The sequence below is a fragment of the Plasmodium malariae genome, assembly GCF_900090045.1.
Source record: "Plasmodium malariae genome assembly, chromosome: 8".
In the NCBI taxonomy this organism is placed as follows: Eukaryota; Apicomplexa; class Aconoidasida; order Haemosporida; family Plasmodiidae; genus Plasmodium; species Plasmodium malariae.
In genome coordinates, this window is record NC_041782.1 from 2,775,889 (window position 1) to 2,797,895 (window position 22,007).

A 22,007-nucleotide genomic window follows, 5' to 3' on the forward strand; every position below is an offset into this window, starting at 1 on the left:
TAGTATAATTTTGATTTGGTTTCTTTTCTAAGTAACTAAATTTTATAGATTATGTTAAAAATAAGTTAAGTTGCTATTATATAAGCAAATTTATAAGGAAATGTTACTACATAATTATTATGTTTTTATTGTTATTTATGCTATCATCGAATACACTATGTGTATGTATATATATCGATATATATATATATATAGTTTACTAAATAATTTTGATAAATTTAAAACAATGAGTAAAATTATATAAGAGATTAAATAAAGACTTTTAATTAAATAGGAGTACGAAATGTATACTGAACACATTCTTTCGTACTAAATTTATGATTACTATAGAAAAATAGTGTAAAAAATAAAATTAAGTTTCTCCTCATGAAAATTTAATTTTTCCTTTTTATATGAACTTATCACTGTTACAATAATATGATATAATTACAATAAACACATTTTATGTTTTATCATTTTATTTATTATTTATATTTTTCTGTTGTTCTTTGATTCATTTTTGTAAATGAATTTTTCTCATTATGTACTAAAACACTTTTTGAAATAGTAAAATATATTTTTAAGTTGTATTTTGAGTTACCGATTAGAAAATCTATGAACTATAGGAACAAAAGGGATTCTTCTCTGCATTGAAAAAATGGTATACTATTAGTACATTACGTAAAAGAATTTGAAGAAAAAAATGTAATTTTGAAAAGAAAGGTATCATCAAATGATGAATAAGTAAATATTGAAAAGAAAAAAATTAACACAAGTTAGAAAAAACTAGACAAAATAATAATTAAAGAAAAGTACAAGGACTAATTAAATTAAAAAATATAAGGACTAACTTAATCTGGAATAAAAAAAAGTATAACATACATTGATGGTTGTAAATGGTGAATAAATTTTTTACTACAAAAACGAGTTATATGTCAGATTCTCTTAGAAAAAGTAGAAAATATATTGTGAAAACTGTATATTCGATGTACTGTGCTATAAGGATGGAAATAAAAAAGGTATAAATTTAATTAAAATAATTAGAATGATGTACATTTAAGATATTTATAAATATTACTTGTAACACCACGTTTGTGATTATTAATCTTGCTTCTCTGTTTTATAAATCCAATGTATGAAGATTTAATATATTTTAGTTATGTATTTTAACATTCACCTAACATTACTATATACTGTAAAATATAATCTCTCATCAAAAACAATAGTTAGCACTGTTTTTAAGCATAATATTTTCCTGTAAAGAGGTATTTATATCAGAAATTATTGAAAGTTATTGTATTCTAACTAATAATAAATCCTGGAGATATATTGAGGAAATATTTAATAATTATAAAATTATCTAGATATACTTAAATGTTTTGATATAGAATAAAAAGATTAATGTGTTCTTAAATTTTATTAGAATTAGGATATATTTTTTTCCTATTTATTTTATATGGTATATTCTTAATATATCTAAATGTTTTTATATAATATATATATATATATATATATATATATATTCATTTAACAATATTAATTATTTCTGATATATATATTTACTTATAAACAGGTTAAATATATTGAGAATAAATGTAAATTATTTATATATATACTTTTATTTGGTTGAATATGAATAATTAATTTAAAATTACGTGAATATATTTATTAGATAAAAAATTCAAAAAATTATTTAGAAAAAAATATGTACTCCTATATATAAATATCTCACTTATTTACATAAAAATCTAAAAAATATTTATTAATTAAAAAGTTATATTTTTACATAATTTGTATCATTATTAATTTCTTGTAATATATAACTCCAGTTATTATGATACGTCCTTACATTTCTTTATATAAATGAAAATTTGTAATATTCATAAATTAAGGTGAAGTGAAGTAATAAAATATTTTATGGTAACGAACGCATTATCTTTACAAATACTTTTTAATTATATATATAATATATATAAATACATGTTCTACACACATATAAATGAATGAAATAAAAAAAATATTATCCTATTTAAGTTCTGTGTCATAGGATAATATGAATTATATGACATAAACAATAATATAATATGATTTTTTTTTTAATTAATTATTTATTTTTTAGAAGAGAAATTTAATATATCAAATCAATATTAGTCTATTGTTGGGTAATTAAAAAATTAAATTTAATATACAATATTTTTATAATTATCGAAATTAACCAAGTGGAACATATAGTAATGTAAAAAAGAATCCTAATATATATATTTTTGCATTCATAGGTTTTTTTCATAAAAAATATAATTTGTTTTATTTAAATTAGTTTTATAAAATTTTTAATATAATATATAATATTTTGCAGAAATCATTTATAAAAATAACGTTCTGAACTATATAAAATTTTCAAGAAAAAAAATAATATATTAAACATTTTCCTAAATTTTATTTTATATAATACTTCACATTTCATAACAATATTATTTTATACTGTATGTAGTTTTAGTTGAAATTATTTTAACTTATCATAATAATAGAAGGAACGTTCGTGAAAATTTTATTATTATATTTTTATTTCTTTTCTATTATATAAATTTCTGTCGAAGATATAAATTTTTTTATTTTTAATGAAAAAAATAAAAAGAAAATAAGGAAATAAATGATTTCATAATTTTAAAAAATTTACTTTTAGTAATAAAAAATAAATTGTAATAAGATAAATTTCATAATGATAATAAGATTCTGTTTATATCTATTAGATATAAAATTGTAAAGCCTCTCATTTGGATTTTCCATTTTATAGTATAAAATTTTTATAGGAGTTTTAAATTCAAGAATATAAAATTTAATATAATAGTGAATACGTGTTCCATTTATACTAAGTATATTTTATTTCTAGCTTATAATATGTGGAACAAAGCAAATATTTATCTTATTTTTATTTTTTTTCACTTCCTATAATAATCAATAAATTTCATATATAGTTTAAGTTTTCTAATAAATAAATAATGTTTAAGAATTATAATTAGTACACAGATCTATTTTTACTAATAGAAAATAAGAAAAAAATGAATATTTATATTACTAATATATATGTTAATGTGCATATTCGCGATATATGTTGTATATTTTAAATATAAAATCAAATAATTAAACACCATAAGATCAATTTTATTTTATTTCTAAAAATTATAAATAACAAAAAATTTTAATTCTTCTATCGGGAAATATACATATATATATATATATATTTCAAACATTTATCAATAAAATTTAATATATCAGAACTTGTAAAAATGTTACTTTTTTTATTAATAACGATATTGCAAATCTTAATTAAAATATTTTTAAAGTTAACTTTGCTTTTTTAAAGATTTAGTACATAAAAATTATAAAATTTGATACTTTTTTGAAAAGAAAAATAATAAAATTTATAATTTAATTGACCGTATACTTTCATTAGTACCTTATGAAATTTTAACGAATTTTTTATAAGTGTAAAAACAATATAAAATTAAATAATTACAACATTAAAAACAAAATGAAAATTTTTACTTATTTTAGTAAAAATTTCTTTATTTCTTCTATATAAGTGCTCATGGTTTAATTACTACAAAGTAGTATAATAATATAATGTAAGAAATTTTACTTAATATTCCTTGTTGCTTTATATTATGTATATATATATAACAATAATAGTATATTAAAGAGTATATAAGCATATCACATTGTTAATAATTAAAATATTTTATTTTCATTGTATTGGTCTTTGATAAATTTTTAGATATTATGAATAGTATCCGTAAAACATTATATTCAAAAACTGATATTTTGTTGTTAGAGAATAAGATATAGACAGAAAATTTAGAATTGAAAGCTACGTTATTCGGAAATAGGTATTATGATACAAAAAATGAAGACGATAAATATATTTCAGAATTTAATGGAAAATAAAAATATATGAATATAAATAATACAAAAGCTTCATTCAGAATATTAGTCACAAAATTTACATCAATTATATGTAAACCGTTTGAAGAGATAATTAATTTTTTTATGAAAATATTATATAGGGCATTTAGTCATATATATAAATATAGGAGATGTAAGGATTCTTCCCAGAATAAAAGTTTAATACGTTGAGAATATAAAAGTACAGCTTTGATATTTGAGCTATATGCAATAATTTTTTTAATGGTATTTCTATTATTTATTTTAATAATTTATTTTGGAGTTATTATTTAAGGCTTTAACAATCCTTGGCTTATAGTTGAAAATATATAATTGTTATTTATTAGTAATAATGGAGATATACTTGAATTATCGTAGTCTAGTATAAGTATTTCTACGTTTATTTATATTCTAGTAATATTATTCAAATAAATAATTTATATTCAAGGAAATGAATATAAAGACTAGTATTAAATTCATCGATTAAAGAAAAGAGTTTTTTCATATAATTAGTAAAGGTATTCTTTATGCTTAATGATATTATCTTCGCAAAAACACCTGTGTCTTGTATGTACATAAATTTTATTATAATTCATATATAATATATATATGTACTCACCCATAAAAGTAAAAGGTATTTATTAAATATTTATTATGGTTCTATTTTTCATTTACTATTATACTGTATTTTTATGAGTTAATTTATTATTGTCACTTGTTATACATATATATATATATTGTTTCATTGTAATATTAAATACGTATAACTAAATATTTCTGACAAAAGTAAGAACTATATGTGAGAAAATTATATGCATAAAGTTTTAATGTAAAATTTTATCATATAGTATATGATCGCCATTTATTTGATATACAAGTTTGGAATTAATACAAATTCACTCAATTATTAAGGTAATATAGGTTATTAAGAATTTTATATTTTTATAGTCTTTTTTATGGTTATAATTGATTATATGTAGAATTTCTTAAAGAAATTTATTATATAATCGTTTTAATTTAAATATATATTGTTGTTTCTTATATACTAAAACTAAAACTATATGATCTATTTTTTGTCAGTATGTATATTTTATAGAAATATTAAGAAATATTCTTTGGAAATTATTATGAGAGGTAGATGTTTCAAAGATTATTTCATATAAAAATATTTTTAATATATTTTTCGATTTTATGTATACTTTAGAATGAAATTAAAAATATAAACTAATAATATTTTTGTTTTATAAATTAATTCTTAGTAGTACATTACAAATTTTGGAATTAATGAAAGTTTATAAATAAATGAATGGCTTAAAATACATGTATCATTATATAACTTGCATAATGATTAGATAAAAAACTATTTGATAAGAATTACTTAGATATCTGTAAATAAATAAATTTATTAATTAAAATTTATTATATTTTTTTGTTTTTAATTGTATAAAGACAAAAGTTTTTTTGTATGAATATTAATCTATAATTAGCAAGCTTTATAGAATACTTATTCGTTTTGTTCTGTCTTAAATAATATGCATTTTATAAAAAAAAATAATATAGATATAATAATGTTTAATTAAACAATTTGAAAATAAATTTTAAGGTAAGTAAACTTTTTTCATAACATCATAATATGTAGATAATCAATGATATATTTGTGGTACTTTACATTTTTCTTCTTTACGTTTGTTTACAGCAGAAATTGTAGATACCAAAATATGTTCTAAAGGATAAGGATTATACATTAATAACAAAGAATTTTATTGGATGTTTTTAATATTTTTTTAATAATATAAACTTATGTAAACAAAAATCCAAGTTATATTATATGCTAATTAATAAAAATATTATACTTTTATGAAAACTATAAGCCGCAGTATATTTTAATCTTAATATTATACTGTCTTTTGACTAAAAGTTTCAATTATATGAGGATAATATATATTATTTTTCATTAAATTTATATATGAACATTTACGTTATATAAGTTAAGTTTTTTAAAAAATGCCATTATGTAAATTAAAGTTTATTCCTAAAATTAAAACCAATATTTTGTTAGTTACCATACGACATGGGCATTTAAAAATATATTGCATAACGTGTGAAAGAACCTATGTATTTACATTTTTCGAAAAAACACGCGTAGTTCTAGAAAATTTGGCATAATATTTAAATAAACATTAATAAAAAAGTTCACTTCTAAAAAAAATTTCATTATGTTTCTTTATAATTTCTATTTTTTTAATATATTACTTTTAAATATATATATTTATTTAAAAAAAAAAAAAACACATTAAATTGAAAATTTTAAATTATTTTGTTTATAAAAAATATTATAAGTTAAACTTAATTTAAAATAATAAATTTCAAAAATTATCATACAAAAATAAAATATCAATCAAAATTTTTATTTAAAAAATATTTTTCTTCATTGATTAGATAGTATATAATAAATTTTATTTTTTATATATCTTATAGTATATAAAATACAGTATATGATTAATCAGTAAATAAATAATGTGTTATAATTCACATAACATATAATGTTGTTTTTTTCATATAATATAACAGTTATTTTAGTTATATTATTAATATGTTTAATAATATTTACATGTAATTCTAAAATAGAATCTTAATAAAATTCGATTTTTTAATAGAATAAAATTCGAAATATTTGTAATTATTTTGTATTACGTAGATAAATGTATAATATATATATTATATACCTACTACATATTCTATATAAGCTCAATATTTCTAAATATTAATGGAACATATACTTTTCTTTTTACATTATTATGAAAAGGATTAAAAAAAAAATATTTTAATCAATACATTACGTTAAATATTTAAATAACATGTTCTGATTATTTATGAATGTATTCAATTTATTTATTTAAAATGAACGTTTATTTTTTTTATAGTAGCTTTAACATAAAATTTTAATAGTATAATTTTTCGATTATTTCTTTTTGTAAATGTAATATTTATTATAGTTATATATATTTTATTAAGTATTCACATAGAGGTAAAAATAAGAGATTTTAAAATATATATAGCATACCTTGTATTAGCAAGTATATAATAATATTATTATTATTTTATTTAATATATAAAATAAAATATTAATGACGAATATTATGGAACAAAAAATTAATCTAATATTATTTATTAAAATTACTGCGTTTTTCCTATTAACATGGATATGTCATTTTAACCGTTATGTAGTATGATAGTATTATTTAAGGATATTTGTATTATATTTATTCTCAGTATTTTATATTTATTAATAATAATTTTTTTTTTACGTTAGTTTTTACATTCTACTAAATAGTACATATTTAATTTTTTTTTTTTTTTAGAGGATTTTTAACAGATCTGTGAATGAGAAATTGGACTTTGATCATAAATTCGGCACAATAAATCATCGATTACTAGGAAAACATAAACAGTATATGAGTTCAAATAATATAGGGTTAAAGGACGATATGTCAAATTATGGGGAATGGAAAAAAAGAAATTTATCTAATAATGAAAAAGGGTCGAAAGAAATAAAAAAACAAGCTAATAGAAGCATACTAGATAAGGCGCAATACTATACAGAAGTATTAGATTATAATAATGGAATGTTTGATGGAAAGTATTTTCATTTTGAAAAAAAATGGATAAAAAAAAAAGATTATGACGCTTTTCTTGAAAAAAACAGGAGAATTCAAAATATAGCTTTAAAAAAAATAAAATTTAGAAGTTACGGATGTGGAATTACTATAATCTTTTTTTTTTTCTTATTGGGAATAGGATTACCCATATTACGTGTGTATGAATCAGTTAAGGAGGCACTTTTTACACCATTTAAAACTTGTTGGGAATTTATATACACCACATTAGGTCTAGGAGGTGTTGCAGAAGCACAAGCAGTAATACCAGGAGTAGAACATTTTTTTCTAGCAACATTTGTCATAATTACCATTATATTAGCTGTTTTAATCATATTAATTATCCCTAAGATCTTACGAAATAATGAAAAATATAAGAAAATTAAGTATATATCTGAGTAGCATGAATAATTATAAGTATGTATTTTTTTGTAATAAAGTTATTAATATAATATGATATTTTTGATATTTTTAATTTTATGTTATTAATAGATATGACTATGATTATTCTAACTTTACAAATACATGTGTTGCATAAACGGGATTTTTTATGACCGCAGTAAAAAATTAACTTTTTAATTTTTCTAAGAATCATAACATTCTAATGTCTTAAATTATATATTTTAATGTATTAATTAATCTTTATTAAATTCATTTGATAAAATATATATATTTATGTATTTATATGCATTTTTATGAAAATTAATCTATTGTTCTTTAAATTAAATGTATACTGTCGCAATAGATATATCCTTTTTGAATATTGTGATAATTTGTATTTTAATAAATAAGTGCTTTTTTATATTTTATATCTTGTTCTAGACTAAAATTGTTACTTGTTAACGTTAAGTAAATGTTTTATTATATTAAGGTTAACACTAAATGTGACTTGTTTTGTATTTTATTAAAGGTATTGAAGATATATAATTATATTGATATGTGCGTATTATATATATTTTTAATTTATGCAAGAACTTAATACTCTATTTATATGTTATAATTTATGTAAAATATTTTATAAAAAGTACTTACTATTAAAATATCCTTAATACCTTTTAATTCCTTATGCATTGCATAAATGCGAAATTATATATATAATGAAAAAAATATCCATATTAAATAGGGATTATTTATAATATTGTACTAAATATGTTATTCTAAACCAATGTATTTAATTGAAGAATCAAAAATATTTATCATTTTTTATTATGCTTAATTATAGCATTAATTAAATTTTGCAAAAATTAAATAAATATATTTTAAATTGAAACATAATAAAGAAATATATTTTATATTTAATTTTTTATGTAGCCCGTAGATTAAATTAGTTAATTAAATTTAATCATATATTTATATTAGTACGTACGAATCCTTTTTTTTGCGTTCTAATAATAGTGAATTTCTGATAATGTAATATATAATTGTAAAATTCTAAATTATCTGTAATATTAATGAAAATAAATAAATATTTTATAGATACTTATCATTTTATGTAGGTATTTATTTCTATTTTTGTTCCATATTTGTCATTTCCTATATATGTATTTAGTAATGCTTACGTTATATTTTAAATATATATTATATATATACTTATAGATTATATTGACTATTAGTAATTCCTTAATACTTAAAACATTAATTTTTTAAATAAAATAAAGTAAAAATATAGGAATTTTTATTTTAAACAATTCGTAAATAAAGGTTTATATTTTCAGTTATGTTTCATGGATCAGTGTTTATTTTATTTCTATGTAGTCACTACATATTTTTACAATTTTAGTTTTTTTATAGATTTTATGAAGGAGTTATCTTTGAGTATTACAAAGATGCTCTAATATATATACTGATATTCTCTCATACTTTTTTACTATTACGCTTGTGTATATTTTGATTCAATTTCATTATAAATAATCACTTAAGAATTTATTATAATATAAAAATATAAGAAAAATAAATATTAATTTTCATTCTTGAAAAAATGAAAAATATATATTAATGAACCATTATTACACTACTAATAATACTTTGCATACAAGATTTATCGATTTCTTTTATTTTATTAAATCAGAACTCCATCTAAATGTAAATATTTTATTAAAAATAAAAAGAATAAAGTTGAAAATTTAAAAACATATTTTTTACAAATTATGAAATGAATTTAGCTTAATTAAAAATAATAATTTTCAAAAACACTCATACAAAGATTTTAGTATATGTACATTTGACATAATATTGTTTCATATATTTTGTATCTTTCTATAATTTATATTTTTTAAATATATTTTAGCCTTTTAAAAAATGAAAGGGTCATAATATGACATTGAATACTGTACAACATGATGTTATCTTCATTTAGAATTTCTATTATTCGGTTATTATAATAATTAACATTATTTATGTATAATATTAAACTTTTGGAAAAATATATATTTTTAAAATTAAAATTGTTAATGTAAATATATTGTTAAAATTAATTATAATAAAAATATATTGATAATTATATTATCTATATTCTATACATACTATATTCTGTATATTCCATGTACTACATAAACTGAATATTCCGAAATATTAAGCAATCTTATATTTTTTTATTTTTAAATATTAATACTGCATTATTTAATTTCACTAATATATTAAATAATTATATTATGTATGTCATTTTACTATGAATGAATTTAGAATATTTTATTTCAATGAAAATTTATTTTTTAGAACAAAAATTAATATAAAAATTACATAATATATTTAAATGTTATATATCTTTGTATGAGTTGTGGAAAACATTATAGATATATATAATCTATTAACATTTTACGAATGAAAACCTAAATAAAGATATTTTAAATAAATATATCATTATTTATCCTCAGAAGTCTATTATTCAATTATTTATATTTACTATACTTAATACGTTACAATAATATATATATATATATATATGATGGAAAAATATATTATGTTTCCCTTATTTATTAATTTTTCTGCTTTTATTGTTTTAATTTGGATATGTAATTTCAGCAATGACACTGTATGATATAAACATATATGCATATTTATATTATTCTTATTTTTCTTGTTTCGTTTTTATTAATGCTGTTTTTCATCTTTAGATTATTTATTCTTTTAAATGACAAACATTACCTGTTTTTTTTAAAGCATAACAAATCAATAGGTGAAAATCCGAATATATATGGAAAATTAGATTTAAGAACATATAGATTACTTGCAAATTGTAACAAGCATAAAGATTCAAGTGTTACAGGACTAAAAGAATGTATATCATATAATGCAGGGAACGAAAATAAAAATATGTATAGTGATGAAAAATGGATCAATACAAAAAACGAATATTCAAATGCAAGTTCAACAAAGAATAAGATATATCACAAACAAACTATGAAAAATAAATCTAATATATTTGAAACAAAAAAATATTCTTATCTTGAAAAAAAAATATTCAAGGAAATAGATTATTTCAATTTTCTTAAAATGAACAGAACAATTAATAATAAAGTCTACGAAAAAGCAGTACTTAAAAAATGCAGATTAAGAATTTTTATACCTGTAATATTGTTAATGTTGTTATCAATATTCCTCCTATTAGACATTTTTTGCGGTAACGGACTTTTGGGAGGAATGTATTGGTTACTGCATCAGTTTTCACCTGGATGGTCTAAAACATTAAATAATATATTGAAAGAATCCCCCTTAAAATCGTTATTAGAGTATACGTATGAAATGCTGAAAGATAATGGAAAAAAAGTAAGTGTTACTTCTTATTCTGGACCTTTTCTGATGAACCTCTTATATTTTGTACCCCTAATTTTATTATGTATAATATGTATATTAACAATTGTTTATTACCATAAAAAAGTTAAGAAATATGAAAAAATTAAGTTTAGAAAAAGGTAAAACGAATAATAAGGTATATGTTTTTTTATGTAACGAATTATTTGTTATAAGGAAATACCTATATTATATATAGCTATGCACTTAAATATTTATACAATTGTTTTAACTTTATGAATATAACTGCATATAAATAGATTTTTTGATAAAAAAATGTTTAAAACTATATTCTTATTTTTTCCTTGAATTTATATGTATTCATATTTTTCAAAATAAACTTTAATTTATTATTTAAATTTATTTAAAAATTATGCTTTATTATATATATTTGCGTAATTATATAAGTATTTATGAAAAATACATATCTATGAGTTATACATAATATGTAATTGTACTATTCATAAAAGTTTATTAAAATTGTGTGTTAATTTATATTTGAACTATAAGAAATGGCATTGCATGTTTTTCATTAAATTCCAATCTAATTTTATTATTTGTTATAACAATTAAAAAAATGCATCATTATTATTGAATTAAAAATTTATGTGGCTTGTTTTATATTTATTGGAACGAAGTAAATATATTTGGTTTGAAAGATAAAAATAATTGTATATATATATAATTCTAATGTTTATTATATATAATAAGTTTTTATAAGAAATCTTTTATAGAATATATTTATTCTAATAACTTATTAAGAGTAATTTACATTTATTTTTTTTTGCATGATATAAAAGGTAGAATACATTCATATAATAAAATATTATTTTCATGAATGTGTTCTATTTGTAGTTGCTTAATAACGAAAGAATTATAAATACTTCACAATAGAATTAATAATTAAAACAAATTAATTTATTATTATTAATCGCATTTTTAATTAAATTTCGGTAACTATAATTAAATATATATTTAATGAAAATCTGCAATCACTTAAAATATATATACGTATAATTTATATTCATTATTATTGGATACGATTAATGAAATAAAGGTAGTTATTCATTAATAGACGATGCGTTGAATTTGTTTATCTTTTTCTTTTTTTTTTTTTCGTAATGATAGTCCTATAAATATGTTTTATATATCTACAAAAATTCTCATATTAAGGGTAAAGAAAATAAAGATATATTCCAAACAAACATGCAAATAATATTCATGTATTATCTATAGATTTTTTCCTTTCCTTATTTTTGTAAATGTATTATGTAAAGTGTTAATATAATTTAAAAAGTATATAAAAATATATATACTATGTATTATAGATTAGTAATTTTTTTAAATTAATATCTATAATATTTAAATCAAAATTAAGCTGAAAATAAGAATTATATTTTTATTCATAACTTATAAATACATAACATGATATGTGTGTGTTATTTAAATTTTAATATGTTGTATTTAAAATTACTCTATATTTTTTTTTACTATATTTCATAAAATAAGTATAATGTATGAGGTACATTATAAAAATATTTTTTGAGTTAATTTAGTAAATATATTTCATTTTATTAAATAAAGTTTTTCATAGATTCTAATGGAATTTACAATTTAATATTAATGTATGTTTTAATTGCTATAACTGAAAATATTTTAAAAAGTATTCTTTAATCAATTAAATAACACATGCACCCATTTTTAGTTATAAATGAATACTTAAATTTTGGAGATTTTGATATTAGCATTTAGGTAAAATTATGCATGAATGTAATAAAAAGCATGTTAATAAAATATTTAATAAAAAACGCATATACATATTTTTTAATATTAAATATATTTATTTACTCAGGTATCTTATATTAATGTATACAATGTGGAATAATCTATTGCATTAATATGTTTTTTTTTTTGTATAAATTTTAATATAAACAAAAATAATTATTTGAACGGGAACTAATTCTTTCTCATTTAGTACTCGACTAGGAACAATATAAAAATGCAAAATATCCATGCATATTCACTATATATTAGATGGAAACTATTGTAATATAAACTATTACGGTCATTTTGCTTCATGTATATAATATTATAATTATTCTTATTTTGTTACTAGTAAGTTGAAATATGCATTTGTTAGAATATATATTATTTTTTTACTTGCTTTTAGACTATACATTATTATAAAAGATTTTCATAAATTTTAAAAACGTTTGAAAACAATTTACATATATTATATGAATATGTTTTTAAATAACATTCTGATAATTACCATTAACTACTATGTATTGAAGGAAATCAGACAATACCAAGTAAATATAAGTTTCTAATTAAGATTAAATGAAATAACATTTGGGATTAATCTTAATTGTAATTAAAATATAATTTTCATTTATTACAAGACCAAATTTATAGAAATAGAATTCCATGTAATGTGTCATTTTTGTTTTATCGGTTTTACTTATCCATGGAACTTATAGAATGTATAATACTAACAACCCAATTAAAATATTATAATGTATCTTGATTATAAATTCAGCAATCTAATATTATTTTTGATTATGCTTCTTATGCATGGTTTTGCGTCAAGAGTTATAGGTATATAAAAATTTTATTCTTATAATATAAGAAAACAAAATTTCTGCTACATAATACTTTTATAGCGCCAATTTTTATTAGATGAGATACTTTATGGTAATACACAATCCTTATATATCCATCTATAATATTTTTCAAATTTAGATAATATAATAAGTTAAAAAATATAGAATTTAAAAATACTGTATAAATTCAAGTAAGGAGAGTTAACTATACTAGTTAAAAAAGTAATGTAAAAAATCATTAAACTGAAATTTGTCAATTAAATATTATATGGTATTACAATTTACATATATTAGCGTAGAAAATCAAATAAATATATATACGAATTAGTAACGAAATAATTTATATATTGTTAAAGTATTATATAGGAATTTATTTGACATTTAACAAATATATAAATGGATTAGTACTTTTTATTTTTGATATATATAATAGACTTATATGTATATATTTATATAAATCTAAGTTCCTAATCACTCCTTTAAAATATAAAAAATAATTAAGATTATATAATATTCCCATTTAATAAAGGATATAACTAGAATATGATATAATAAATTAAGAAATTTATTTAAATAATTGTTTTAATGTCATAATTATTTTTTACTTCCTTGAAATATAATAATAAATTGCATACTATATATGTTATACAAGATAAAAAAAAAATTCTTTTTAACATCTGTGCATTTATAAATTTCAGAATCAGAATATAGTTACAGAATTGAACTGAAACATCTTTTACTTTTCTTTCTTCCTTCTTTATTTATGTAATCTGCTGTATATATTAAAATTTTTAGTTTATTTTATTCTATATGTATTATGTAATTTTTTAGTCTCTTCAATTTTTATTCTGATATTTAGTTTTTTATTTTATTACCTATTTAGGAACTACTTTCAAATATATACATATATATATGTGTAACAAATATAAAAAACATATGTAATGTATCTTTAAAATTTTCTTTACTTCAAATTTTCACTTCTCCCTTTTACCTATATTTTATAATAATATTTTATTTATTTGTTTTCTTTTTGGAATTACTATTTTAAAAATTAGATTCATAAAATAAAAAATTATTAAATATTAATGGAATTTCTTAATGAAGGATTATTAAAATTAATAAAGAGTACAATTTATGTTCAGTTATTGTGACACAGTCACTGAATAGTGAATATTTATTTAATCTGTTATAATAATATTTTTGATATATGTAATTATAATTGAAAAAAATTATTTTATTTTTTTCTATTTCTGTAAAGTTATTAGTAGTATGTTTATGTATTGACAGATTCTGCATGTATAAATTTCTATAAAAAAAAAAAAAATTTAGTTAATATGTACATTGCATATCTATATGAACATCATTAAAAATACGCATTAAATTTATTAGATCACTTATATCTCTATCGAGGGGACTTATTCTTAGTAAAAAAATGTTAATATGAAAAAGGGGAGAATGGGAAATAAGGAAAACAATAAATGACCGAGCCATGGAAAGGTGCCCACAAAAAAAATAAAAAAAGAAAAATGTTAAAAGAAAAAAATCATAAAATATAGTTAAGTACAATAATATATATGTGAATGTAATTCCCATTTAAAAACTTTTTTTTTATTATCATGTTTATCCTTTTAAGGAGAAAACTGAAAAGATGTATTCTACAATCAAAGGACGAATATACACATAAATAGTAAATAAAAAGTGGTAATTAATGAAAAACACAAAAAGGGAGTGTATCAGTTTACAGTAATGTTTTACTTTATTTTTTTGTTCTTATTTAATTTATGAAATAGAGAAAAAACAAAATAAATCTATAATTATGTATCTTCTTTGGAATTGGTAATATAAGAATTGAACAAAAGAATTTTGAAGAATTTTTATGTGTCACGTATGTTGCTATACTGTATACATATATGTGTACATGCTTATGTTCATAATGATATGCATGTATATATATATACAATCCATATGGTGATCTGTCAATATACATACTTTCGTATATGTACCTTTTTATAATTCTCAAGATGCATGTTTGCTTTTATACCTTTTAAAATACTTTATGTTACTTTACAATAATATTAAAAGGATTAATGTAAAAATCTATCTGCTCAAAATAAGAGAATATTAAAAATTTAAAGCAGATAAACGAAATAAAATGCATTTTATATGGTATGCTTTATATTTATCTTCTTATGACTGCATTTCGATTATATATTATTGTGACTGAGTACGATACATATATATATTTATTTATGTTGTCTCCCCCTGTGGATGCGACACGAATAAAGAAATCCTATTAGAAAAATATTTTTATAAAGGTATTGATGTATAAATAATCCATTTAAAATAAAATAAATTGAATATTATATTTATTTTAAGAAGATAACTTTATGTATATAAGTAACTGATATGAGTGCACAATTGTATTCATGTCTGTGTATATGCATCGGATAGCATTATTCATAAGGAATTGCTTATTTATGAATATAACACGCATGTATTTATATTTCGTATACTACCTTTTCTTATATATAATAGAATGTTTATATTGAAAAACTTTAACTGAAAGTACATATATGCATACATGTACCCATACATACATGTACATATACATACAAGTACACATACATAAATGTATACGTAAATACATATATACATGGACACATTTGGATATTGGAAGTTTGTTTATGTGTTATTGCTCACAGTACGTTCTTATGATACCCCTTTATACTTGTTTACATGTAATTGGAAGTTTATGTTTACTGGAAATAATAGAACAAATAATAAAATTCTCATAAATGCCATAGGTGTAGAACAGCCATGAATGATGAACATTGCAGGAAGTACTTCTGTTAAGGAAGTAATTAAAAAAAAAGAAAAGAAAGAAAGTATATGTTAAAGCACTTTAACGTGGTGTTGCTTTAATTAATTAGTTTCACAGAATACTTGTTTAAGAGTAGCCCATTTTATATCGCGTTTGAATTATAAATGTACTTTTTATTAACTTTATTAAAGGTTCTTATAAAATTTTTTAATTGGTACACCTGTAGTAACAACATAGAAAGTACAAACGCTAGAATAAAAAAGAAAATGCACAATATGAACATGCATAAAGCTAAAACTTATATAATTATTAATTCATCGTACTATAATGAAGCAGAGTTTATGTGTACTCGTAGGAGTGAATATAAATATGATGGACTTATGATTGTATACACATGTTTTCAATAATCACAGCGCATAAATATGCATGTAAAGAGTATGAACATTTAATAAAAAATAAATATGAACAAACAACCTGCGCATGAAAATTTTAATATGAAATATTAGTTAAAATGGAACATAAAAAAAAAGACAGTTACTCAATAATTTTTGTTGTTTTATTTTGTAAAAAATACATAAGATAAATGTATCTAAACTTATTTGTAATATGAAAGTTTTAAATATATTTAAAAAAAAATAAACCAATTAGAAAAATTAAATGTCATTAAATCACCAGAGTACAATGTAACATAGAAGGATAAAACTCGTAATCATCTACATTATTGCGCTCATTTTAGCATATATATGTTTGTGTGGACATTATTCATAGAACTCCTTGTAGTATTACTTTTGAAAAGTTCTAATAGTTCTATAGTAAGAATTCTTAAAGAAATATTAACGAAATAATAGAAAAATAATAATTTCGATGAAAATATAGACAACAAGTATTAATATATTTTTAAATCAAATATTGAAATAAAAGAAGTCATATACCCTATTATTATTGTAACTTTCATAACATCTATTAAAAAAAATATAAAATAATATTATAACCTTATATTTGGGAGAAATGGTTATTGTAGGTGATACTATATCTGTAAAACGACAAAAAACATAAAGGGAGTATTATATATATATTAATTTATTTGTATACAATATACAATAAGTTATATTTTTAATAAGTTAATTCATTTATTCTGTAAAAATTTACAAAGGAGCTAATAACAAATTTCAAGAAAATATGAGAATTATTTATAGATTATTTGTTTATGTTGTCGTATACGCATACTTAATTAATTTAAATTGATGTAAATATATTTAATAAATATAACATGCATAATACGTTTTAGGTGGAAATAATTACTCCTAAAGTTTGGCAACTAAGTTAAATGAAAATCTAGAATATAATTTTTTACTAGAAGCTTATAAATTTAAATATTTTTTATTATATATTCACTATAATAGATAGTATTATTTATTGTGATTCGCTGATATACATTTTTATATAAACATAATTTGTAAATTTTTACGAACGGATAACTAAATGATAGAACCAATTAACGGTACAATATCAAGAATACTTTTTAATTATAATTATATTTCTGTATATAAATATATATTCTGCGTACATATGAAAACCTAAAACAAAAAAGATTATTATCATATTTTTGTGAAATATTAAAATATAGTATGTATTATATAACCTATTATAAATTTAAAGATTTTTTTTACTTTTCTTTAATTAAATTTAATTTTTTAGAAAAGTAATTTTATTATGTATATTTGGGACAATTTATTATTATACTATAAAAATAATATGTTATTACATTGTTTTTTTTTTTAATTATGTGTATTTACCATATTAAACTAACATTAATGATTATAACTATTTCTGCTTTTATAGCTACTTTTAATAATACATCTAATATGTTTTATGTTAATGTATGTAATTTCATGTATGATTTGGGTAATATTTCTATTTAAGTCAATGCAAAATATATAAGTTATTATTTAATCCATAAGTATGTCAAAATTTAAAGTATACATTATATATTTTCCTAAATTTTATTATATGTTTTTTTTTATTTTATCTTTTTGTATATCTTAAGGATATTACTTTTTGTTGTATATTATTTTATTTGCAGTGATTTTTTATTAGAATTTTTTTTTTTAAGTAACATATTTACTAAAATATTATTTTATTAAATTCTTCTTTTTTTTTTTAATATTATTATTTCTATAGAACTTATAAATTTATAATTTTTTTTTTTTTAAATAAAATAATAAAAAAATATAAATTGCTTTATTTTTAAATGTAATAAATTTCACCTCAGTTATGGGAAAAAAAATGTATTATTTTAAATTATATAAAAATTATAGTATATCGTTTATAACACAATGGTAAAAATATATTAAACTGTTAAATTGGATAGTATTTTGTAATAAAAATTTGTACTTTATTTAAATCTTAGAATGTAATTTTTATATGATTACAGTATAAATGCTGTACGTGTAGTAGGTTTATAAAATATATTATACAGCAACATGTGCCATATAATAAATTTGTCTTTTTTTTATTTTTTTTTTCTCTTTCATTCCTATTAATACTTTTGTATACTATAGAATAATTTGTCTTTTTCTATTATAATATAATGTTTTAAAAGCATAAACTATATAAAAAGTAAGCTCATTCTTAAGTTGCTAAACAACAAATTAATGACTATATTACTAGTATAAGCTAATGTATCTATTCTCACCGCATATATATTTTTTATTTTAGTTGTAAAATAGAATCCTTATCAACTAAAAAATCCATTTTATTTTAATGTTATTATGAAAATTACTTATAATAAACACTTATACTTGTTCTGTTAGAGTATTAATATATATATATATTTTTTGAGAATTTATGAATAATATTACATTTACAGAAAGTTATTTATTTATATTGCCTTTTTTATAATAACTTTCTTGGAAATATTTACAAAAGTATATTTAAAATTCTATTTGCTTTAATATACTCTATACATGTATTTTATTTATGAAGTTTTTTGCTCTTTTAAAAAATATAATAATAATGAAAATAAATATACCTTTTCATTATTATCTAGTGGATAAACAGTTATAATATTAAAGAAAAAATGTATTCTTTTATTTTATTAAAAACTCCTATAATTATATTTCTTATTTTGGGATGTTCTAATTTATACCGTAATGTATAGCGATGACATCACTGAAAACTTGCCTTATATTTTTTGTTAACTGACATTAAATGTACTTATATGAAAATTTCCATTATAGGTTGATTCATCATATAATAAATAATAAAAATATTATTTTTTTCATTATGATGTACTTTAGATAAACCTTTAGATAATTAAAACAGTAATTATAGAACCTTATATGCAATAAATGGTATTTGACTGTTAGAAAATAAGAAAGTAACGGGCGATACACGATTAAGTATATATTATATGGAATTAGATAAGATGATTCCGATAATGAAATCGATCATATTTATCAGCATATGGTGGAAAAGATTAGTGTAAGGTTATAGATAATTCAAATGCTTCAGCAAGAAAATTAGTCAAGAAATGAGAATCTTCTATATATAATCCATTTGCAATGATAAATATATTTTTTTTTTTTTTGGAAATCTATTATATAGATGATCTTATTATATATATTGTCGGAAATATATAAATAATACCCAAAGTATAAAATATTCATCGTGTATAAATATCTCTTTATTATTTACTCTATATGAATACATTCATATATAATGTTATTGTTATTTTTTTTATATCTTATTCCATTAAAAAATTTATTGTCTATTAGGGAATGAATTACAAAGATGATTATTATACTCTAGTGAAAGAACCATAACTGTATTTTATTTCATTTCTTCATTATATATTTTAGTGTTAATTTATGTATTGGTAAAATTTTTAAAATAAAGTGTTGCAGTATGAGGAAATGAAATTATATCCTATATACATTTCATATATTGTTTTCAGAAATAATATTTTTCATGAATCCAATGAAATTTCGCTTTATGCTTAATGAAATTATAATCTCACATAAAACAATTATTGTATAATTTAAACTATTTTCTTATGCGCCCTAGATAATAAGCAAATATATATTGTCGCACAAAAGTAAAGAAAAATATATTAAATATTTTTAAAAGTTCGCGTGTTTTTATTTTAGCGTTATTATAATAATTAATTATTTTGGTGTAATTTAATACGTTTGTGCATTTCATGTAAATATATATTTTTCTGAACATATAAATGTGAAATTGATATTTTTCTATATTAACAATACAAATATGTGCTTAATAAGCAAAAATTATTTGTACAATATGTATCATGTATATTTACATTGTGATAAGTATGTGATCGTTTAATTTAATATGTAGGATTACAGATAATATAACTTCTCTAACCTAGTGAATTAATTTATATTTTTAAAAATTATATAATTTTTTTTTTTTTTTTTCTAAGTGATCACTCGAATGAACTTTTAAAAACGTATTTTATACATTAATTTTAATTTCCATATATTACGCTGTTTTTATATAGATAAAACAAAACCATATTAGTTTTTGTGTTTGAATGTATTTTTTATTTAGAAGTAAATATAACACGTCATATTTATATAAAAATATTATGTGAAATACAGATTTCATAACTTATATGATGTAAAGTTTTTTTCAGTAGATTTTTTATATATTTCAAGTATGAAATTATTAATAAATAATAACATAATTCTACATTAATGTATCAATTATTAATGGAACATCATCTATTTAAAAATTCTTGAATTATTATTTATAAATGACGGGATTAATCGTTTTTCAGATTAGTTATTATCTTATGTAATTTTTGGAGTTAAAAACTTTTTTAAAAAATTATTTAAATATATATGAAATATATATTGATAAAAAAAAATATTCATTTTATTATCGAATTAAATAACTAAAGTATATTTTCTATAACATTTTTATGTTATATACTTTGTACAAAATGACTCTATAAATATTTATTTCTTTTTTTCTGTATTTCTTATAAATATATATATTACATTACAAAAATAAAAAGTAATATAAAAAAAGTAGATAAACCTATAGACTATACTTTTATACAAAATAGTATAAATTATATTTAATTAGATACAATAACCTTCAACAATTATTATTAAGAAGTAAATGATAAGCTTTTATATACCTTTTGAATATATACTTATTAAGTCATACGCTAAAAATTTAATGTTATAT

At 18.6% G+C, this 22,007-nt stretch overlaps 2 protein-coding genes across 2 annotated transcripts; both read left to right on the plus strand.

The window, feature by feature from the left end:
• Positions 1–7,049: 7,049 nt before the first annotated feature.
• PmUG01_08063600 (fam-m protein) lies at positions 7,050–7,979 on the plus strand (the record flags this gene model as incomplete). The annotated part of the gene is made up of 2 exons (XM_029004787.1): positions 7,050–7,145; positions 7,284–7,979. The coding sequence occupies 2 exons, from the start codon at positions 7,050–7,052 to the stop codon at positions 7,977–7,979; spliced, it is 792 nt and encodes a 263-aa protein (XP_028861442.1).
• A 2,539-nt stretch (positions 7,980–10,518) lies between these two features.
• PmUG01_08063700 (fam-l protein) lies at positions 10,519–11,492 on the plus strand (the record flags this gene model as incomplete). The annotated part of the gene is made up of 2 exons (XM_029004789.1): positions 10,519–10,608; positions 10,737–11,492. 2 exons carry the CDS (start codon positions 10,519–10,521, stop codon positions 11,490–11,492), a joined length of 846 nt encoding a protein of 281 aa, XP_028861443.1.
• Positions 11,493–22,007: the final 10,515 nt, after the last annotated feature.